Source organism: Dendrobates tinctorius, unplaced genomic scaffold (assembly GCF_039654945.1).
Source record: "Dendrobates tinctorius isolate UK_male_01 unplaced genomic scaffold, ASM3965494v1 ptg000263l, whole genome shotgun sequence".
Lineage (NCBI taxonomy): Eukaryota > Metazoa > Chordata > Amphibia > Anura > Dendrobatidae > Dendrobates > Dendrobates tinctorius.
In genome coordinates, this window is record NW_027361930.1 from 7,779,779 (window position 1) to 7,803,735 (window position 23,957).

At 45.1% G+C, this 23,957-nt stretch overlaps 2 protein-coding genes across 4 annotated transcripts in view; one reads left to right on the forward strand and one right to left on the reverse strand.

The window, feature by feature from the left end:
• Positions 1 to 415: 415 nt before the first annotated feature.
• MRPS17 (mitochondrial ribosomal protein S17) lies at positions 416 to 8,205 on the reverse strand. 2 transcript variants are annotated; one of them, XM_073558954.1, is made up of 4 exons: positions 8,073 to 8,193; positions 7,343 to 7,523; positions 3,058 to 3,198; positions 416 to 792 (listed from the first exon to the last, which is right to left on the reverse strand). In XM_073558954.1, exons 3-4 carry the CDS (start codon positions 3,178 to 3,180, stop codon positions 499 to 501), a joined length of 417 nt encoding a protein of 138 aa, XP_073415055.1. In that variant the 5' UTR covers positions 3,181 to 3,198; positions 7,343 to 7,523; positions 8,073 to 8,193; the 3' UTR covers positions 416 to 498. The 2 variants fall into 2 exon arrangements, with proteins under 2 accessions (XP_073415055.1, XP_073415054.1); XM_073558953.1 differs by lacking the exon at positions 7,343 to 7,523 and having other exon boundaries at positions 8,073 to 8,205.
• The window catches only part of LOC141069426 (merlin-like), a 120,575-nt gene continuing 104,737 nt past the window's right edge, over positions 8,120 to 23,957 (forward strand). Inside the window, exons 1-2 of one of the 2 annotated variants that reach the window (XM_073558951.1) lie at positions 8,120 to 8,255; positions 19,337 to 19,717. The gene's annotated coding sequence lies outside the window, so the exon portion shown is untranslated. The remainder of the gene's footprint in view (positions 8,256 to 19,336; positions 19,718 to 23,957) is intronic. The other variant, XM_073558952.1, reaches the window with a different exon arrangement.

Consider the following 23,957-nt stretch of genomic DNA (forward strand, 5'->3'; position numbering starts at 1 on the left):
CAGGCATTCCCATTGATCAGCAGTCATTTGCTCTGTCAGGTGAAACCATTCGACAAAACTGGGGCTCCGCTTTTTGGTTAATGTGTAGTGGCCACTGCCCAGTACTGAAGATCAGCTCATGTTCTTTTGATAGGAGCTGTTCTGCAGTACTCACCAGTGGCCACTATACAATGGAAATGCACTGTGCAGCTCTATTCAAAATGTCTCTATCCAGCCGCCTTTAAAGCGTGTAACAGTTGAGTAGTAGGGGTACTGTGTGTTGGCCCCTCACAGATTCTGAAACTGAAGACCTGTCCTACAGGTAGATCATTAATATGTCACGACTGGACAACCCTTTTACGTCATTACAGCCTCTGAGAAAATAGGGAACTTATTAAAAGAAACATTTTAGTAGAAATAAAAACTATCAATGAAATGTAGAAAAAGGACATAACTTTAATTATTACTGTGGAGGAATATTTATCATACAAAGTTTCCAGAGAGAATAACTGTAGATCTTCATGAATCTGCTTTCTTCTCTTCACTTATGCCAGCTGAGATTTTCAGATCCTGGAGATGTTTATCCAGATCATCTACCTTAATGTCCTCTAAACTCTCCAGAAATTTGCTGCCCGCACAGAGCTTCCCAGTTAAAGGGTCGACCACTCTGCCCACTTTAAAAACGATTTCCGACAGTTCATGAGTGACGTGCTTGCTTCTTCTTTCGGGTAAAGCTTTAAGCAGCACAATGTCGCCTACTGTGCATTGCTGCTCTGCATCGTGGGCAAAGTAAGTCTTCCTCTTGTTGTAATACTATAATAAAAGAAAAAACATTTAGTCTTCTTTACTGCTGTATGTGCACTAATAATCAGAGAATTCACATGGCCAAGCATAAATTGTTTTTTTTGCCTTTTTCTTAACCTCTTTACCCCCAAGGGTGGTTTGCACGTTCATGACCGGGCCAATTTTTACAATTCTGACCACTGTCCCTTTATGAGGTCATAACTCTGGAACGCTTCCATGGATCCCGGTGATTCTGACATTGTGTTTCTCATGACATATTGTACTTCATGTTAGTGGTAAAATTTCATTCAAATAACTTGCGTTTATTTGTGAAAAAAACGGAAATTTGGCGAAAATTTTGAAAATTTCGCAATTTTCCAACTTTTAATTTTTATGCCCTTAAATCACAGAGATATAGCACAATTTTGAAACCAAAATTTTTTTTTTGTTAGGAAGTTATAAGGGTTAAAAGTTGACCAGCGATTTCTCATTTTTGCCACACCATTTTATTTTTACGGACCACATCACATTTGAAGCCACTTTGAGGGGTCTATATGATAGAAAATACCCAAAAGTGACACCATTCTAAAAACTGCACCCCTTAAGGTGCTCATAACCACAATCAAGAAGTTTATTAACCCTTTAGGTGCGTCACAGGAATTTTTGGAATATTTAAAAAAAAAATTAACATTTAACTTTTTTCACTAAAAAAATACTTCAGGTTCAATTTTTTTTAATTTACCAAGGGTAACAGGAGAAATTGGACTGCAAAAGTTATTGTGCAATTTGTCCTGAGTACACTGATACCTGCTATGTGGGGGGGACCACTGTTTCGGTGCATGGCAGAGCTTGGAAGGGAAGGCGCGCTGTTTGACTTTTTCAATGCAAAATTGGCTGGAATTGAGATCGGACGCCATGTCATGTTAGGAGAGACCCTGATGTGCCTGAACAGTAAAAACCTCCCACAAATGACACCATTTTGGAAACTAGACCCCCCCAAGGAACTTATCTAGATATGTGGTGAGCACTTTGAACCCCCAAGGGCTTCACAGAAGTTTATAACGTACAGCCGTACAATTAAAAAATCATATTTTTTCCACAAAAATGATCTTTTCACCGCCAATTTCTATTTTCCCAAGTGAAACAGGACCCCAAAAGTTTTTGTGCAATTTGGCCTGAGTACGCTGATACCCCATATGTGGGGGCAAAACACTGTTTGGGTACATAGCAGAGCTCGGAAGGGAAGGAGCGCCATTTGACGCAAATTTGGCTGGAATTGAGATTGGGCGCCATGTCGCGTTTGGAGAGCCCCTGATGTGCCTAATCTGTGAAAACCCCCCCACAAGTGACCCCATTTTGGAAACTAGACCCCCCCAAGGAACTTATCTAGATGTGTGGTGAGCACTTTGAACCCCCAAGTGCTTCACAGAAGTTTATAACGTAGAGCCATAAAAAAATATTTTTTTCCACAAAAATGATATTTTTGCCCCCTCCAATTTTTTATTTTCCCAAGGGTAACAGGAGAAATTGGACCCCAAAAGTTGTTGTGCAATTTGTCCTGAGTAGGCTGATACCCCATATGTATGCCCACTGTTTGGGCGCATGGCAGAGCTTGGAAGGGAAGGAGCACTGTTTGACGTTTGGGACATTACTATAGAGTGTCAGATCACTTTGCAGTGCACTGTGTCAGATCAGAGATCTGATAGGCACTGCAGAGGCTTTCTCAGCAGGCGCTGAGAAAGCAGCCTCCCTGCAGGACCCCAATGGCCTCCAAGGCCATATTGGACCGGGGGCCTGCAGGGAGGAGGCACATCGCATTGTTCCGAGGGTCTCAGGGAAGCACGCAGGGAGCCCCCTCCCAGCGTGATTCTTCCCTATGCCCCCGGTACACTGCGATCATATTTGATCGCAGTGTGCCAGGCGTTAATGTGCCGGGGGCGGTCCGTAACCGTCCCTGGCACATAGTGCCGCGTGTCAGCTGTGATAATCAGCTGACACCCAGCTGCGATCAGCCTGTCCTTAGGAATTAAGTCCCAGGGCACATGGACGGGATAGTACGTCATATGGCAGAAAGGGTTAAAAGGGACACAAAGGCATGGTAGACTACGCTATTGTGTCTTGTAAAATACATTGACATCGAAGGAAAGGCGGACAAATGGTGTCAAGCGTTTAATTTTTTAACTGCATTTGCCTCACTAAAGTGAATAGACATGTTATAGATGTAACCCTCTGATTGAAAGCTCAGTACAAACGGGAACGTAGCCTAAGGAGAAAGAATACAAAAGCTTCACTCACCTTTAGTAAGTAGGAATCCAACACCATCCTTGTCACACGTACTTTAGCTGTTTTTCTCATCTTTGTCCCTATTACTTTTCCTACAATCCATTTGGCATGAACAGTGGTGCGTACAGCTGACATGGTGATAACAGAGTACACCTGAACCAAGAAACATTTTGTATTAATTCATCGCTGAAATTATGATAACTGAGTACACCTGAACCAAGAGATATTTCATATTAATTCATCACTGACATGGTGATAACTGAGTACACCTGAACCAAGAAACATTTCACAGTGAATTACACATTTCAAGCTCAATATTAATTCATCACTGACATGGCTGTTATTGCATTTACATTAAAAGAGGTTCCTGGTAAGGATAGGTTCACGTTAACACAGTACACTCCACTTTGTTTTTTTAAGGAATACCAAAAAAAGAACTAGACTTATCAATAAGTCGGTTTCTAATAACCTACCATGATAGCACACAGGAGGGTAGGGGTTCAAACAGTGGAAGCATTAATCCTTTAAGGACGATATTGAGGTCCCAGGTGGGGACCAGACTGACCGGTCTAGGACAAAGTCGTGTAGCTGGTGTTATGAACCGTCTTATCCACCGATGTTCAGCAAGGGCCTGGTCAAAGTATGAGCTCAATGCTGCCACCTGTACTTTAAGAGTACTGGGTCTGAGTACTTTTTCTAAGCCTTCCTACAGAAAATCGAAGATTTGGGTGATATTGGCCTGTCGGGAATCTGGCCGATCCGGTGCACACCATGACACAAATGTCTTGCAGATCTCTTGGTATATGGCGTTTATCATCGGCTTCCTACTTTTCTGTAAAGTGTTGATGACTCTCTCAGAGAGACCCTTTGCCCTCAGAATCGAGAACTCAGAAGCCAAGCAGCTAGATGCAAGTTCTCTATGTCTGGGTGATAGACCGGCGCCTGATGTAGGAGATCCTTGATTGGTGGAAGGTCTAGAGGCCCGTCTACACACAGGCTGGTTATGGTACGCATCAGCTTCTCTTTGGCCAGAGGAGTGCCACTAAAATGACTCTGGTCTGTTCACATCTTATTTTCTATAGAGTCCTTGTAAGACCAAGATTGGAGGAAAGGCATAAGCCAGCTTGAATTGCCACTGGTGAGCAAAGGCGTCTATGCCGAGGCATGTGTCGTCTGGGTTTAGCGAGAAGTAGTGGGTCAATTTTGCATTCTGGCCTCCAGCAAATAGATCGACCTCTGGATAGCCCCATCTCTTGGTCAACATCTACAATACATCCGGATTCAAACTCCACTCTCCCGGGTGGATATCCCTTCTGCTCAGGAAGTCAGCCCGCTTGTTCTCTGTTCCCTTTGTATGAAGGGCTGACAGAGAGAAGTCCTTTCGGCCCAAGAAAATATTATTGCTGAGATGCCCTTTAGGTCTTTGTGCTTCAAACTTTCCTGGTACAATAGGTGTGCGATTGTGGTTACATTGTCCAAATAGATCTTCACTTGGGTACCTCGGACCACTGATGTTGCTGCCCTGAGGGTCTGCTCCACTGACTTCAACTCTCTGAAGTTTGAAGACTGTCTGCTGACTTGGGTTGACCAGAGACCCTGGAAGGATGTCTGGGAGACTACAGCACCCCATCCCCTTTTGCTGGCATCTACTTCTATGATTAGCGGGGTCTGGATCCAAGGCACTCCGTTCAGTTTCCTCGGGTTGTTCAATCAGGACAATGATGTCCGTATTCAGGCTGGTATCGTCACCTTCTTGTCCAGTTATCTGGGGGAACCATCCCACTCTGCTAGCACATAACTCTGCAGGTCTCTGGTGTGCGCCTGGGCCCAGGTTACCAACTGGATGCAAGACATCATAGAGCCGACAAACGACATGGCAAATCTCATGGACACCGACTTTCTGCTCCGCAGGATGTTTACCTTTGCTCTCAGTGCAGGATGTTTACCTTTGCTCTCAGTTGAATCTGTTTTTCTTTGAGTTAGAAGGATGTTTGTTATTGAGAATCTAGGAGAACTCCCAAGAAAGTCTTTTTTGTAGAGGGAATCATATATCTGACTTCTGATGATTTATTAGCCATCCCAGTGATGTCAGAATCTGAGAAGTTTTCTGTATGTGCTCCTGCAATTCCTGTACAGATGGTGCCACCAGTAGAAACTTGTCAAGATATGGGAAGATATAAATCTGCTAACCTCTGATATGAGCCATGACCTCTGCCATAATTTTCGTGAATATTTGGGGTGCTGACGATATTCCGAATAGGAGTATGCTGAATTGGTAATGAGTTATCCATTCCCCTTGGGTCACTGCGAATCTCAGGAACTTCCGATGGTTGGGATGAATTGGGACATGATAATATGCGTCCTGCAGATCGATTGTTGCCATTGCAAAGTTTTCATCCCCATAGGGACAGGAAAAACACTGGGGAAAGGAGGTGGGAGGGGCTATTTGACCTCTTTCATATTTCCTGTCCCTATTAGGATGGGATGACATCCTCCTGTGAGCTGTCATGGGGGATTATTAGAGAAAAATTGTATTCCGACAGGAACCCCGACAGAGCCATTTACATGAATAAAGCTGATAGCATCACTGTGGAAACTGAACGGCCGTTGTCCTGGCAGAATTTGTGGCCTATCACTTTTAGGGCTCACTCAGACTCGAGGAAAGCTATCGTATAACACAGACGAGTGCTATCATAAGTATCTTTGGATAGCACTCTTTCCAATGTTATACTATGGAGCAGTTTAGACTACTGATTATTTTCTCATGTCAAGTTGGCATGAGAAAAAAAAAAATCACTGAATGCTTCGACTGGCAAAGTATATTCAACTGCACGCACCCATGTAAGTTTGAGTGTGTGCAAAACATTGGACTGCACTCAGATGTCATGCAAGTGCAGTGAGGTTCCTGCGGATGCCAGCAATGGAGAAATCACTTTCACTGACTCCTCAGCACTTGTGCTGCGACTCTCTCATGAGAGAGCGCAGAGTACTGACCATCGGCTTCCGCTCGCAGCAGAGCAGGAGCCGAGGGTCATTAGCATCTCGCATAAGATGCCATATGCTGGTGTGACCCCAGATTTATGCGTATCTGAAAAAGAGATACTATAAGACGGAGGCCAGATGGTTTCCAGAGAGACTGTCAGTTTCATTCAGGTGAATGGACAAGGTCAAGGATCGTATTGGAATACAGTTTCTTCAGGAATCCAACAGAAACCCTGAAATAGTGCTTGGTAGAAAACACTGTATAAGTGTGAACGGAGCCTACCTATCATGACTTGCAAGTTACACATAGAAAAAAAAAAATTGTGCTAAAAGCCCCTTTGATGCTGGAAACAACATGCCCACCACCAGTCACACTTTTATAACATGTTTCTCCCTCTGGCATAATAGCATATCACCATGAGCGAGGCATACCTGCAGTCAGATGCATTTATTATGGAAGATTATGATATGAGTGAAGCGATGACGGCATTGTCATTACTCAGCGCTGGCTGTATTATACAGACAGTACACAGTTCCAACAACCACTATCAGATATATCTGTGATCCCTGCCATATAAACACTTGGATTGCATCGTATAAAGTGACTATGGGACCTGGTTTCCCAGGGAGAGGTAGCTCTGACGGTAGGCCCATTGGTGAGAATGTGCCAGGTTGCTATGCTATGTGGGGAAGTAATAAATGCCTCCAGGTGTAATAGGTGCATAGATGTCAGTGAATTTCAGGGTCATGTCCCACAGAGTACCTAAAAATGGTTTAATAAAGGGTTAGGAGAGAACCTAACTGTTCATTCTTCTGGTTCATTATGAGAAAACCAAATCGGTATAATAATTAGTACTGCCACAACTGTAAGGGCCCATACAACAAAATTCATTCAGCACCTCCCGCCAAAATAAATATTTTTACTCACAGATACAACAAATACCCATTATAACCTATGGTGCCATTTATGAGTCTGTGTTTTGTCACGGACCGTGTGTTCATATAAACCTCAAGGAGACATGTCTGTTTTTTCCCAGTATCATGGATAAGTGCGGATACAAACTCTATGGGTCCGTGAATAACACGTACAGCACACGGATGGCATCAGTGTACTGCAAGTTTCTAACATTGCAAAGAAGAAAAGAAGCTTTGTCATTTATCCACCCGTGAAAACCACTGCTGGTTAATACGGACACACAGACCCACAATGATGACACGTGAAAAATGGTACCTGTAGGTGTTTAAACACGGATGTGTGAATGAGGCCTTACTGGAGCTGTAAATGGTGGCCAGCGATCAGACATTTATCACCTACCGTGGGGATCTGTTACACTAATCAAACGGAGGAAGAACTCTTTAAATGGACATTCCCATATCGGCCATATATGACGTATACACAAGGTCTGCCATAACTATCTGCAGGAAGCCCCCTATACCAGCTTTATATGGAGCAGTGCTAGCACATGAGGCCATCTCCACCAACTTCTGTAGGATTTCTGAAAATAGCCAAGAAAGCAACATGAGACTAAGTTCCTGTGCTGGGTGGGAGGGGTCTGCTATCAGTGTATGGGCAGAGTGGTTTCATTACAGTGTGTCAGCCCCGTGCCTGCAGGAACTGGACTTTTTTGCTTCTCATTGCAATCTCTGACGCCTTAGGTTTCATTTACGATGAACCAGACAAGCCCCAGGTTGCTGAGGGACAGATCATGAACCTGACACAGGGGGCGCACCGCTGAGGGTTAGAGAACACCTAGTTATAGCACATCCTGAGGGCATTGTATTGGACATTAGTCTGTACTGGTCCAGCAGAGCTGGGAATGACACCTGTGATTATGGGGGCACAGGCTGCACTGCCAGCCCCCCAGGGAGCCTCCCTTGCTGCCTACTGAGCACCAGCTACCTCTGCAGACATCACTGCTATACATTATTGGCCGTGCACACATACACAATGACAGGCGCCCTGCAATGTATGAAGCAGAAAAGAAGCGTTCACGATGCAATGAGGCTGCCACACTGCAATGACATTCCCCTCAGCCGGCACTCACCTCCAGCCGCCACTTCCTGCCGCTGTCCCTCCGACCTCCGTCGCATGGGTGACGTCAGCGGCTTCCCCGCATCCAGCGACACCATGAACGCATTGTTAGCTCGCCATCTGCTGGCTACGTGGAATATTACAGCAAATAACACGTGAGACCCAGAATGGTTGCTAAATACTGGCTGTTCTAAAGGTATAGTATTGTAGAAAGAAAATTATATGTATACTTATTTATATAGGCTTGTAATATATAAAAATATGTATATATATATATATTTGTGTGCTTAGTGTGTATCTGCCCCGCGTGTGTGCAGCAGCATGTATAACACCCCGGCTCAATAATTTTAGCCATGTGAATTGAGTGAGGCTGCGCACATCTAGTCGGGATGTGGCCGGAAGAATGCCCATCACATACTTGTAGTCTCATGACCGCCCGGTCACCAGCACCGAAGAATCCTAACAGCTTGTAAGCTGCGCGCTGTAAAGACGCACAAGTCTGCAGTCACAGAGTGCTAAGCCTGGGCAACCCTGTAAGATCAAAATATCTACATTTCTGTACCTAGAATAATATAGTCAATCTCTCTAACATGAATGACAAGTCAGGGACAAGAATGTGGCGACTATCCTCATGCTAATAAGGGATAGTCCAGCCACCAATCAGGGACTGAAGCGTGCTGGGGTGTTCCCATGTTAAGGCTATGTGCCCACGTAGCGTTGAAATCCTGACACTGAAAACCGGACTCCTTCCCAGAAATCGCGCTTTTTTTTTCCGTTTTTTTCCCTGTGTTTGACAAGTGTGACCAGGTTTTTACTATTGAGGCCGCCTATGCGGCCTCAATAGTAAAACAAAGAATGTAAAAAATAATTAAAAAATAAAAAATCGGGGTATATTTACCTTCCGACGTCCCGTGCTGCCATCCCGGCCTCAGTGTTCCCAGCGATGCCTTGCGAGAGCTGTGATGACGTTGGTCTCGCGTTGCTATAGCGATCTCACAAGACTACGTCATCACAGGACCTTGCCGCAAGGCATTACTGGGAACGCTTAGGCCGGGATGGCAGCGCGGGACGTCGGAAGGTAAATATACCCCGATTTTTTTACAGGGGTATGGAACCCAGGGCCTGGAGGACAGTCTCCTCTCCTCCACACCGTGGGTACCAACCGCACATGAGACGCTTAACTTCCCGCATGGTGGGCATAGCCATATGCGGGAAGTAAGCGGTTCTCATGAATTCCTATGGGTGCGGAATCGCGGCAATTCTTTGCGATTACGCACAAAAGAATGAGCATGCTGCGATTTTTTCCGCGATGCAATTCCGCCGCGGAAAAAAGCGCAGCATTAGCACAGCATGTGCGGAATGCCATAGGAATGCATGGGGGGGCGTTTTGTACACGATTTTTAAACGTTTACGCGCCGAAAATCGCGGCAAAAAAGTTTAAAAATCGCATCGTGGGCACACAGCCTTATTTAGGATTGCACAGCAGCCCAGTCACAGGCTAAGCCTGCTGGGCTTCCTCCAGGTGTCACCCTTTCGGGATGGCAATGGCCAGACCATTGTGAGTTGTAGTTTTGCTCAGTTTAATGCATGCCTTTGACTGTTTGCATTGCCCCTTTTTTTCAATCAGCACCATTTTGGACTTTTGTCTTACCCCTCTGCCTTTGACGTACACTCTTAAGGTACTGTTACACTTAGCGATGTACCAGCGATGCCGACCAGTGATATGACGCGGTCAGGATCGCTGGTACATCGCTAAGTGGTCGCTAGTGAGCTGCCACACAGGCAGATCTCACCAGCAACATCGCTGGAGACGGGGATCGCTACTTACCTGTCACACTAGGCAATCCTGCGTCCTCCCGCCCGGCTCCACGCGTCGCTCGTCTCTCCACAGGAAGCCCAGCAGGAAGCTGACGACGAGAAACGGCCCAGGGTGTTCTCACGCGATCAGCGATAACCAGCGGGGGTGCCGGTCGTAGGTAAGTATCAGACACAGCGATATCGCTAGCAATATCGCTATAACGTCACAAGTTATAGCGATATTGCTAGCGATATCACTTAGTGTGACAGGCCCTTTAGTATTTGACCCTGGACTTCTTGACTTCCCTTCCTCATGGCTTGTCTGTGAGAAGTGACGATAGCCAGCATCACAATACCTAGCAAAAATCTTCTCCCGTGCAGGCTTCTTCCTTTTGTTCTGTCTGTTATGTAGGAATACTGTCTGCCGCTGCTTTGGATAGCCAACTATGGGGCATAGTAGTGAGGCCTACCATGAGGGTATTGAAGCTTTTTTAGTTATGCAACTATAGAAAGTACTTTTGGGGTATTATGTGTGCACACAGAGTTTCTTGACACAGATTTTTCTGCCAGAAATTTGGAAATCACAAAATTAACACATAAGCAAGTATTATTGACATATTTTTTCAAATAGGGCATTTGTTTTCACTTTAATTTTATTTCAAAGGCTATATGGAAAGGGCAGTCAGATTTTACATGATGCTTCTTTTCACATGTTAAAAATAACACATTGAAAAACATAAAACAAGCTATAGGTGTGTTAGATTAGATTATTGCAAGGTTTTTTCACGCTAAAATCCTCATAGGAAACCTTTCCATGGACATATCCTTGACTTAGAACAGTAGTTTGCACTATTATGAAAATACTATGACCCCATATGGTATGGGGTACTGTGAGTACTTAGCTACGTTATGGGGCCGTGGGCTGACTTTGTTATGACATGATCAGGCAGCTCTGTGGAAATACTGCTGGAAGTACTGGGCATCTAAAAGAGTTACTGGAACTCACTTATCGTTTACAACAAATGTTTGAACAACTTATAGTTGTGCAAAAATTTGACGACTTGGCATTTCTATTTCCGTCCAGCCCAACCAACTTTTCGAAAAGTGAAGGGGGTACGTTTCCAGGCATGCATGATTAACATATCATAATATATGTGTCACGGGTGTACTACTAAAGAGAGGTGCCAGAAGACCGCAGTGTCTGATTTCTCCTACTCCTGCACTGTTTAGAAGCACTTCACCTTCATATTAAACGGTGCAGGTTTCTTTTAGCAGTGCAGGGGTTAATCTTCTCAGGTGAGATGTCTTGGAAGCTTTCCTGCATCAAGGCTCTCAGCTGTTCACGGTTAGCCACCCCATCTCCTGTATAATCTTGGCCCTGGCTAACACTCATATCCAGACAGAGCTAGCTTATGCTGCGTGGTTAGGAGATGGTGGTTTGTTGTGAGTTCATTTTCCCCTCCGTCACTGAGGCCTGGTGAACTCCCTATTCTAGTGAAGGAAGGTAGTGAGCCTGATTATCAGGCACCTGGGACTAATGAAGACGATTGGCTGAGTGGAGTCACTGACTGGATTTAAGGCAGCCTACGCCCTTTCTGCCCTGCGGGTGATTTCTCTGTGGACTCTTGGACACCAGTCTGATTCCTGCTCTCCTAAAGCTAAGTTTTCTGTTTTGCCTTTTGCATCTAAGATTTGTTTTTTGTTTTTCTTGCTTTTTCGATTCTGCCACTCCCTGCTGGAGTGTGCAGTGTTCCGTGAGCTCTGTCTTCTGAAAGTACCTGAGTGCTGATTTAGTTTTTGAAGCTTAGTTGCTTCAGGGCCATTTTTATATCAGCTTGTTGGCTTTTGTCTCTGATAGGGTTTTGGCAGATTGCAGACAGCAGCCTTCCTATCCGTTCCTATCTAGGTAGTTTTTGGGCCCCGTCTTTGCTCAGCCTGTCTTTCTGTCTGTGTAAGTGTTTTCATCTTGCTTCACCGTCATTATATGTGGGGGGTTGCCTATTGCTTTGGGGTCTGCTCTGGGGCAGTTAGATTTCCCCTTTCCTTCTTTAGGCCTATGTATCTCTCCGGCTGTGATCGAGGGGTCTAGATCATCGTAGGAACCCCCCCCACGGCTACTGCTAGTTGTGTTGATAGGTTTAGGGGTCTGCAATCTGATAGTTGCCAACTTCTCTGGTTTTCAGGACTTAGCTAGCATTTCTGTTTTTGCCTCCTACGGTGACTCAATCATAACAGTGGTTTGTGGTTGTTGGAGAAGGCGTTTGGTGGATTTGTCTGTGACTGTTGCTAGGTTAAGCTTGTGTGCTAATTTCCCTCCTTCTCCTACTTTGGTTTTACCTCGTCCTCCACTTCCTGGTGCTTACCTCAGTTGTTTGTGTGAGTATATTTGCTTGATTGGTAATTTCCTTTATCCCTGTTGTGGTTAGGACATGGTTAATGTCCTGTTCTCACAGGGTTAACTTTTGCCGGCCTCTCTCTGGATCTGGGAGGGGTATTTATACTCACTCTAGACTAGGATTCCCTGCCAGCTATACTGTTATTCTGGCTGTGTGTGTTTGACCCCCCTGGTGTGCCTGTATACTGCATTGCTTGTTTGAGTCCCGTGTGTGACCCGGTCTGTCCCCTCACTCTGAACTCTGTCTCTCATTTTGGTACTATTGTCTTTTCCAGTTCTGACCTCCTGGCTTGGCTATTGTTACTCCGTTACAGTTTGTCCCTATTGTACCGTCCATTGCCCGTACTGGTTTTCTGATCTATTGCTACGTCCTGACTCTTCGCTCTGTCTAACCCTTTGGTACTGTCCTGCTATCTCGCGCTTTGACCTGGCTTGATCTGTTTTACGTCTCTGTCTATGCCCCTTGGTAACTTGCCCCTTAGTTACTTTTCTAGGAGTTTCCCTGCAGCTCCTAGCTCTGTGGAGCTTAGGCCACGCTCCCAGCAGTCAGGTGCTTCAGGTCCTGATAGTCTGAAGCACGCATCATCACCGCTGCTGTCCCGCTCCACAGGTATCTTTGAACACTGTTTTTGTACTCAGGGCACGCGCACTGGCTCAGTGAGAAAGGGCTGTCGCTGCAGGGGCTCCTAGTGCTGGTGATAGAGATGTGTCATTGGCATCCCCCGAATCTCCGGTCAAATTGCCAGACCCTTTCTCAGGGGATAAAAGGGAGTTCAGGTCGTTCAGAGAGGGATGCAAGCTTTTTTTTTTCTCTGAGGCCCAGCTCCTCCAGGGATGAGTTCCAGAGGGTTGGGGTCATCATTTCCCTACTTCGGGGGGCTCCACAAGCATGGGCTTTCTCTCTCTCTTCCTCTGCTCCTGAACGTATGTCTGTGAATTTGTTCTTTGAGGCTCTGGGGCACATTTATGATGAGCCTGATAGAGTGCGTCTGGCAGAGGATATGGTGATGAGTGTGACACAGGGGAGGCACTCTGCTGAATGGTTCTGCTCAGAGTTTAGACGTTGGACCGCCGAAGTATCCTGGAACGACGCCACCCTGAGGGGGTTGTTCCGCAGGGGCCTGTCTGACCGTCTGCAGGATGCTCTGGCATTACCTCCTCCTCCTGATACCCTGGAGGACGCCATGATGTAGGCGGTCCGTATGGACCGGAGACTCCGCGCTAGAGGAATGATGCAACAAGAGTCTCCCTTGTACCCCAAATTGTGTGACACTGCACCTGTATCCGAGCCCATGGAGGTTGGGTCAGTCTCGGTTAAGGAGAAAGAGAGAAGGCACCGTAGAGACAATCTATTATGCTTTTACTGTGGAGTCTCTGGACATTGGAAAAGGAATTGCCCCTCCTGCCCTTCTTCAGAGAAACGACTGAGTCTGGGCAACAATCGAGGAGGTTGTCCAGACTCCCAGGTACATTTTTTCTCACGTACAAAAATGGTGCTCCAGATTGAATTGGAACTTGCTGGCGGTCCTGTGATGACCACCGCCTTTGTTGACTGTGGTTCCTCCATTAATCTGATTGATGCCCAAGTTGTGACTCTTAATAAGATAGGGACAGTCAGGTTAAAAGACCCTGTTAAAATTGTGGCTGTGGATTCATCCCCTCTTACCCGGGATGGAATTTGTTTTATGTCTGAAGTTTTTTCTATGAAAGTGGGTTCCACTCATGTGGAAAATTTAAGTTGTTTCATTATGAATAATCTGCCTGCAGGACTGGTATTGGGAATGCCCTGGTTGCAACGCCACAATCCTCTTATTGATTGGGTGAAGGGGGAGATCACCCGATGGGGATGTAGTGATAATGGTCTGTGTTGTAACCCGATTCCTTTTGTCAATCTGATAAAATCTGTGTCTGTGTCATCTGTCAGTCTGGAGGGTGTACCGGAGCATCTGAGAGACTTTGAAGATGTGTTTTCCGAAAGCGAGGCTGAGGCGCTCCCACCACATAGACCATATGATTGTGCTATCGATTTAGTACCTGGAGCCAAATTACCCAAGGCTCGTTTGTTTAATTTGTCTGGGCCTGAGCGCCAAGCTATGAAAGAGTACATCAAAGAAAGCCTTCACAAGGGGCATATTCGGCCCTCGGTCTCACCCGTGGCAGCGGCGTTTTTCTTTGTAAAGAAAAAAGATGGTGGGTTGCGACCGTGCCTCGACTTTCGGGAACTGAACAAAATTACTGTTAAGAACACGTACCCTCTCCAGTTGATTCCTGATCTATGCAATCAACTCTCAGGGGCCAAATGGTTTTCTAAGCTCGATCTACGAGGGGCTTATAACCTTATAAGGATCCGGGAGGGGGACGAATGGAAAACGGCGTTCCTGACAACTGAGGGGCTGTTTGAAAACCTGGTTATGCCCTTCGGCCTCACTAACGCTCCTGCTGTTTTTCAGAACTTCATTAATGTTGTTTTTTCTGACTTGAATGGGCGTTTTGTAGTCATCTACTTGGATGACATCTTGATATACTCTGAGGACAGTCAGTCACACACCATTTACGTACGGTTCTTATGAGACTCCAGGAGAACCATTTGTATGCTAAGCTGGAGAAGTGCTCATTTTTTATGCAAGAACTGTCTTTTCTGGGTGTAATTGTATCCGAGGAGGGATTCCGCATGGATCCAGGGATGGTTCAGGCCATTACCGATTGGGTGCAGCCTCATGACCTGAAGGGGTTGCAGCGATTTCTGGGCTTCGCTAATTATTATAGGAAGTTCATTAAAGGGTTCTCGCAGGTGGTGAAACCCTTGACGGACCTCACTCTTAAAGGGGCAGATGTAAAACAAAAATTGGTTCGTGGCCGCAAAAAATTCCTTCCTTACATTAAAGAAGTGTTTTACTACAGCCCCTGTGTTGGTACAACCCGATTCGTCAAGACCTTTTATCGTCGAGGTCGACGCTTCGGAGGTGGGGGTTGGGGCAGTATTGTCACAGGGTCCCCCTACCCTGACTAACCTCAAACCCTGTGCCTTTTTCTTCGGCCGAGAGAAACTATGATGTCGGTAACGGAATTGTTAGCAGTTAAATTGGCCTTCGAAGAATGGGGGCATTTTTTGGAGGGGGCCGCTCATCCCATTACGGTCATCACTGATCATAAAAACCTGGCCTATATCGAGTCTGCTAAGAGGTTGACTACCAGACAGGCTCGGTGGGCACTTTTTTTTTCTCGATTTCATTTTACCATCACGTTCCGACCAGGGTCTAAAAATGTAAAGGCGGATGCCTTATCCCGAAGTTTTGATTCTGTGTCCCCTCCAGAACCTCCTTCTTCCATTCTTCAACCGGGAGTGGTTGTAGCCGAAATCTCCTCTGAGCTACAGAGAGAGATTCTGGAAGCACAAGCTCCCAGGAATAAACCCCCAGGTAAATTGTTTGTACCCGAACAATTCCGTCTCACGCTCCTTCAAGTATTTCATGATTCTGTGATAAGTGCACACCCTGGTATTGCAGCTACCCGGGGGGCAGTAGCTAGGGGTTTTTGGTGGCCCTCTATGAATACTGATATAAAAAAGGTTTGTAAATACTTGTGGGGTGTGCGCTCGCTCTAAAAGCTCTCAGGTCCGGCCGGCCGGGGAATTGGTGCCTTTGCCAATTCCGGATAAACCATGGACACACCTGTCCATGGACTTTATCACTAATCTTCCATCTGCCAAGGGCAACTCAGTGGTATGGGTAGTGGTTGATAGATTTTCTAAGCAAGCCCACTTTGTGCCATTACCTGCATTACCATCTGCTGAAACCTTGGCCTGCTTGTTTATACAGCACATTGTTCGGCTGCATGGAGGGCCTGTGAACGTGGTGTCGGACAGGGGTGTGCAATTTGTGGCCAGGTTTTGGAGAGTGTTTTGTATGAAGTTGGGGGTCACGTTGTCATTCTCCTCTGCCTATCACCTGGAATCCAACGGACAAACTGAAGGCACCAACCAGTCATTGGAGCAGATTCTGAGATGCCTGGCCTCCTCCAAACAGGAGGACTGGTGTGAGGTATTACCCTTGGCAGAATTTGCATTCAACTGTCGGATTAATCAGTCTACCGGAAAGTCTCCCTTTCAGGCCAATTATGGGTTTGTTCCGCAGTTTGGGGAATTTTCCCGTATGGATTCGGATTGCCCTGGTGCCGAGGGGATGGTACATCAGTTAAAAACCCTCTGGAAGGAGGTGCAGGGGAACATCTCCAAAGCCCAGAAGAAGTTCCAACATTTTGCGGACAGGAGGAGGGGGGTGGTTCCTGCGTTGACAGTGGGGGAAAAAGTCTGGTTGTCCACCCGTAACATCAAACTTAAAATACCCTTTATGAAGTTGGGTCCCAAATTTATTAGCCCATACAAGATTGTAGAGGTGATCAACCCGGTGGCATAGAGATTACAGTTGCCCACCTCCTTCAAAATCTCTAATGTCTTCCACAGGTCCCTATTAAAACCTGTGGGGACAGTTAGAGAAGATCCCTCATCCGTGGCTCCACCAGTGTTGGTAGAGGGTCAACTGGAGTACGAGATAGGGCGCATCGTTGATTCACGGTGGGTGCGCCGGAGACTTCAGTACCTTGTTCATTGGAAGGGATATTCCGTTGAGGATCGGTCATGGGTTCTGGCCAGTTCAGTGCACGCTGATCGACTGGTGCGGGCTTTTCATGCCTGATACCCTGAGAAACCTGGGGGTCCAGTGACCCCCCATTAAGAGGGGGGTACTGTCATGGTTAGGACATGGTTAATGTCCTGTTCTCACAGGGTTAACTTTTGCCGGCCTCTCTTTGGATCTGGGAGGGGTATTTATACTCACTCTAGACTAGGATTCCCTGTCAGCTATACTGTTATTCTGGCTGTATGTCTGACCCCCCTGGTGTGCGTGGATACTGCATTGCTTGTTTGATTCCCGTGTATGACCCAGTCTGTCCCCTCACTCTCAACTCCGTCTCTCGTTTTGGTACTATTGTCTTTTCCGGTTCTGACCTCCTGGCTTGGCTATTGTTACTTCGTTACAGTTTGTCCCTATTGTACCATCCAATGCCCGTTCTGGTTTTCTGATCTATTGCTACGTCCTGACTATTCGCTCTGTCTAACCCTTTGGTACTGTCCTGCTATCTCGTGCTTTGACCCGGCTTGATCTGGTTTACGTCCCTGTCTATGCCCCTTGGTAACTTGTCCCGTAGTTACCTTTCTAGGAGTTTCCCTGCGGCTCCTAGCTCTGTGGAGCTTAGGCCATGACCCCAGCAGTAACGTGCTTCAGGTCCTGATAGTCTGAAGCACGCATCGTCACCGCTGCTGTCCCGCTCCACAGGTATCTTTGAACACTGTTTTTGTACTCAGGGCATGCGCACAAGTGCAGTGTGGTGTTCCTGCCAATCCCTGTTCGTATTACCTTGTTAGTCTGGTTGATATATTACTGTACACTAATTCTCCCCTTTACCCTGGATGGGGGAAGGTTACAGACTGAAGGCGGATTCAGGAGCTAAGGCAAGGTATATGGCCCCGGCCTCTTCACCATCAGAAGTAATCCGGGGAACAGGGCGAATTAGGGCACCCATAGCCTTAGTGACACTGAAGGAGCCCCTGATCCTGGGACACCCAACAACAGAGTCGTGACATATAGTTTTTTGCCCCGTTTGTTTTCTTTTTCTTTAACGGTGTTCACTGAAGGGGTTACCTAGTGCAACAGTTTTATGGGGCAGGTCGTTCCAGACACGGCAATATCAAATATGTACTTTTGATATCGCTAGAGCGCCCCTAACATTAGGGACAGGGAAGGAACCCCTGGTCCCGGGACACCTGACAAGAAAGTCGTGACAATATGCAAATAAAATGGTGTACATTACAGAAATGCACTCCAGTCCCTAACTAGCATGCATTTCTTGCGTTGGCATACTGCTGCTAAAAGATGCACCAAACCCATTAAGAGGCACACACCTCTTAATTAATTTAGCACATCTTACTCAAGTGCATATTTCTTCAAGACTGACACACATAATACCAGTCTTGATAAATCAGAGCCACTTGGGACCGTTTCATCAAGACTGGCATAGTGCACCCTCGCGCTACACCAGTCTTGCTGCAGTACAAGGCATGGAATTTATTAAGAGGTGAACGCCACTTAGGGTACATTCACACTGGGCGTTTATGCTGCTTTTTTTTTTCTGCAGCAAAACCTGATCTTCTTGGCAGTAAAGAAGCTGCTGCAAAAAACGCAGGTTTAGGTGCGTTTTTAGTGCGTTTTTTTTTTTTGGTGCGTTTTTGTGTCTCTTTGTCCATGATAATGTCCGTGACTTTTCTGCAGAAAAAAATACTGCAAATAATGATACCTGCGTTTTTGGCGCGTTTTGCAGCTTTTTTCAACACCCATTCAAGTCAATGGGTGAAAAATGCTGCAAAAACGCTGAAAGAAGGGACATGCTCTATGTCCAAAAAACGCAGCAAAGCACAAAATCCTGATGACTCAAAAAACCAATGTGTGTGCATGAGATTTCTGAAATCTCATAGGCTTTGCTGGTACTGTAAAAAGCAGCTGAAAATTAGCATAAAAAAGCAGCAACAACGCCCAGTGTGATCATACCCTTAATGAACTCAGCGCCTCTTCTGAATGGAGTGCCCGCCAAAACTGCTCCAGTCAGAGACGGAAGAATATTTCTGAGGTAAAACGCGTCAGCACTCCGGATGAGCTGGATGGGCAGGAGTGGCCACCCCTTTTGCACAAAAATGTAGCAAATTTTCTAAGCTTTTACATAAATTTTTTAGGGTAAAAGGTATTGTCACGACTATGCACTTTTGTATCATCTTCATCACCATGTATACGTATGTACTGCACCTCTATATATTCATATGACTCTTGTATAATGTACAGTCTCTCAGATCTCCGGCATTGCTGGTCACATTCTTACACAGGAGCATTCCTTGCACTGCGGCCTGACTCACCTATCATTCCTTTCAGGTTATACACATTCCTTGCTGTGTCTTCATTGGCTGACACTCCTGCCATTATTAGCTTACGATAATGTGTCATGCTTTTCAGCTCTCATATCTTCTTCCTCCCATGTAGGAAGCAGTTTGCAGTCTCGTATCAGCAGAATAGGACGCCGCTTCCTGGAATTACAAGATTTTCATATTTGTAAAGCTGTTTTTCTTTGAATTGACATCTTTTCGTTCCGCCGGATTTATCGAAATGATCTGCAGAAGGCAGGACTCTTAATAGAAATGGTTCTTTAGCATCAAGCCTATTTTCTGAAAACACCTGAACAGTCCAGTATGGGATAAACTTTCATTTACTACAGTTTATGGGATTATAGGAGATTTTACGGTGAAACTGGAAACCTGGATTACCTGAATTCACAATATAAAGAAGGAACCGAGAAAGAGAACACCATCCCCGCTGAATATGCTGCATTTAGCAACTTCTGGTCTCTTGCCATTCTAAAGCCTGGTAAAGTAAAACTCTTTCTATAGATTCTGGGGAGCAGGAATTGTTTTGTAGACTTCACATTCTATATGGTCACGGCAAATTACATGCCAGATTAATAGCTTCAATGGGTCATGGGGAACAATTCAGGTTGGGAAAAATAAAATTGGTTCCAGTTCTATGGCATGAAGACCAAACATCTACATATCAATACTGAATGGTGCCCATAATACTTTTCATAATGTAAAAATAATAATAATATTATATACACTCCTGAGCATTGAAACTGCAACACCATGGGGGAAAAATCGTGGAATTATGGAAATTAGATGACTTGTAAATATGCAAATGATGAAATATTTTCAAAACAACTCAATTCATTCGGTACTGAATATAAAAACCACAGGCCGAAACGTTGGCTCAGTGGTTAGCGGCGTAACTTTACAGAGCAGGGGTCCTTTGTTTAAATTTTATCAAGAGCAACATCTGCAAGGAGTTTGTACGTTCTCATGTTTGCGTGAGTTTTCTTCATGTTCTTTGGTTTCCCCTAACACGGAAAAACTGAAAGGGTATGCGATGATGATGTCAGTAACGTGCGGTGGAAATTAATGTCACTATGGAAGCAAGGAAAATAAATACATCCACTTACATTTGCATGCTATCAATGAGGTTGTTAATGGTTGTCTAAAAAATATTTTGCCACGTTGAATGCACTTTGACATGCAAATCATCAAGATCCCCTGCTGGCAGATACCTTTGTAATTGCCAGCCAATAACGTACTAGATGTAGTCAATGGGTGACAAGTTTGGAGATCCTGCAGACCACGGCAGCAAGTTTAGGCCACTTAGGCTGTTCATAGTAGCTTGAGCAATGTGTGGCCCAGTGTTGTAATGTTGAAAACCAGCCCCTAGGACACTTTGGAGAAATGGCCATACTACTGGTTCCATGACAAAATCATTGTAATGTCAAGCTATTAGTTTAGCTAGAATGAAGATTAGAGGGGTCAGGCTACTGTACATTACGCCAGCCAACACCATCATCTCAGGAGTAGGACCGGTATGACGTTCCCTTGTGAATGCCTTTGCATTGCATTGCCCATGTGGAGTCATAAGATTTGAATATGGTGCATATTGTACCACATATTGTACCAATGGTGCACCAAGCCTAAGGCTTCAAACACTGTCTATACAAACCATCAGAAGGTGTTTGCACAGTACTCGGCTGCGAGACAGATATCCAGCTACATGTGTTTCCTTGACCTCACACCAGTGTTCTTAAAGGTTTTATAATGCAGAGCAACATGGCAATGTAGACTGGAATGGAGGTCTGTCCTCTTCCGTGATGCATCCTGCTATTGTCTTGAACACAGTGATAGTTGGTGACTGGGCTGCAGACCACATGGACAATGCCATGAAGAGTCCTTCATGAGGGAATGTAAAAGTGAACCAGTACAGCAATGCCAGCTACTGTGAGCAACATTCAAGGCCTGGTCTCTCATCAGCATATCAGCAGTTACGAAGGGAGCTGCCAGCAGTGGATGTTGATGATTTGTGTGCCCAAATGTATTTAGCATAGCAGAACATTACATAGAAAAGCATTTATAACCTCACTGATAGCATGCCAAAGCGTATAAGTGTGTCTATTTCAGAGTGAGACGCTCACACTTAATTTTGAATAAATCAAAAAGTTTGTAAAATCTTGTTTACATTTTTTCATCATTTGCATATCATTAAGGCCGGGTTGACATTAGCGTTTGAGTCCGCAGCGTGGTGCTGCGTACTTCTTTCCTTAAGCTCCGCCTACTTCTGCATGGCTCTGCCTATTTCCACATGCGTCCTGCGTACCTATCTTTGAACAGCTGACATGTGCCCCTAACAGCTGCAGGTGGAATCGCGATCCACCCGCGACTGTTAACCCGTTAAATGACAGCTGTATTTAATGTGATCGCGCTGGAAATGCGACACTAATCCCGCCCATCGGCGCTCATGTCACATGACCGTGGGTCGCCAATGGGATGGCATGACAACCCGGAGCCTGCAGGAGATGTTTGTGGTTGTCATTGCCGGGATGCTATGAGCGCCTCCCAGCTGTTGGCACTCATAGCAAGTGCATTTCTGCTACACATAGGAGATCTGATCATCGCCTGTGGGTAGCAGAGGCGATCGGATGATCGCCGCTTCTAGTCTCCCATGGAGACCATTAAAGCAAGTGAAAATTAAAAAAAATGTAGGATGTCACAGTGTAGGATGCAGCCTCATAGGCTTGAAGATTGTCGTAGATGCCATTGATTGTGCAGGGCAGATGGGGTGGCGTGCTGCTGCAGAATATTGTAGTCATGCTTTGGTGGGTGTTCCGTTCTGTGCAAACACCATCATAGCACCTCGACGCCATCACAAGTCCTCCACAATGGGAACCGCACATTCAGATCTCATCATCTAGTCAGCCTTCTCCACATCTCATGGAGTAACAGTTGTTGGCTATATCTTCTGCTTGAACTTGGTGATTCATGTATTTCCCCACTTCTGCATAGGGATAAGAATAGCACCAGTGGCACTGCATTGGCAGGTGCCTACCATGATGCATGGTGCACACATCCTATTCTAATGAATAGGACAAGTGCATGATACATGCCCACTGTGCACAGGCACTGACAGGCACCTGTCGGCACAACGTCATCAGTGACACTCATCCCGATGCAGAAGTGAGTAGCAATATACAGTACCCTTTGAAAGTGGTTTCATGCTTTTTTTTGTACAAATGTGCATTTTTTTTTCCCTTTTCTTATTTTTCATGGACAAATAAGATGCAGCAGCCAGAAGCTGGCCGGGAAAAAATTAAGTACATTTAGGACAGAACTTTTTTGTGTTTTTTTTTTTTTTTTGTTCATCCCTTTGGTAAATTTTTGGGGCCCCATTAGTTTATTTTCTGCAAATGCAGCTTACTCTTTGTGTGGCATTTTTAGCATGCATCTTCCCATAGGCTTGTCTATGTGAAAAGAATGAATAAAAAAGGTACGGTGTGTGTGTGTATATATATATATATATATATATATATATATATATATATATATATATATCGCACCATTAAAATACTTGTTACATTTCTTGAAAATCATTACATTTTTACAACTAAAAAGCAAACAAGCATAAACTGTGCAATTAAAGCCTAATATAAGTAAAGAACAGCATGTCACATTTTTGGCTATTCTATTGCCGTCAGTCTGGTTCTTTTTAACACTCTTATCAATGAAACAATGCTGGTGAAGGTAAGTACCCGCCATATAACCTGTAGCAATGCTTTGCGTTACTTATATCCATCACTAGGCATGAGACAGATGGCTTAAAAGAATATACAAAGATTCAAGTCTTTATTGAGGAGAATGTGAATTCCAGAATGGGTATGTTTTTCGGTGTGGTAAACATCACCACTGAGGTCACCGCTGCAGCAAGTGATTTCGGCTGCTGCGGTCACATCTCTGTTTCAATATATCCTCTCTGTAAGTGAGACTAGAAAGACTAACTTGGAATCCCAGAAGCTGCGGCACCGGAGCACAGGGGACCCATAAGGTTACTATTACCAACTTTGATTTTTTTTTTTCTACCATGCTAAGCTTTTGACAAAAAAAATGTAAAGAGACTGGACAACCCTTTTAAAATGTCATTTTTCCTGCACTATGAATGGTATAAAAACAAAATTTCCCCAAAAAACAGATTTCAAAAGGATGTCATTTAAAATACAATGCTGCAAAAAATAAGATATCTCAACAGAAGAATTAAAAGGCTATGGACTTTAGAAATTAGTGCTAAAAAGAGAATAGCTGTGTCTGTAAAGGGGTCTTCTGAAATGATGACAAGCGGCCATCAGTGCTTATCAGGCACAACGTCAGGTGCTATAAGCCCCTGCAACTGCAGTGAATGGGACTGAGCTGCGTTACCTGGCACTGCCAGTACTATATGTGCCGTGCTATGCCTGGTAAACATAAGGGAGATGATGTGCTCATCAAGTGCTCTGGACTTTTTATCTAGCTGATTGCTGGGGGTATAGCAAACCTCCATTGATGTGGTATAATGTGGTATTGCTGGTTTGTTCTAAGGATAGACCACAAAATCAAAGTCTAGAAAAAAAACCCCTTTAAATGGCTAGGATCATCATGAAATGATACAGTGCCACCAAACTTTTTTAAAATAATCTAATGTTCAGTCCAGTACCAAAGCTGTATGCTCTTAAAGTCGTTTGAGGGTGTTTTGTCACTTGCAATGCTGA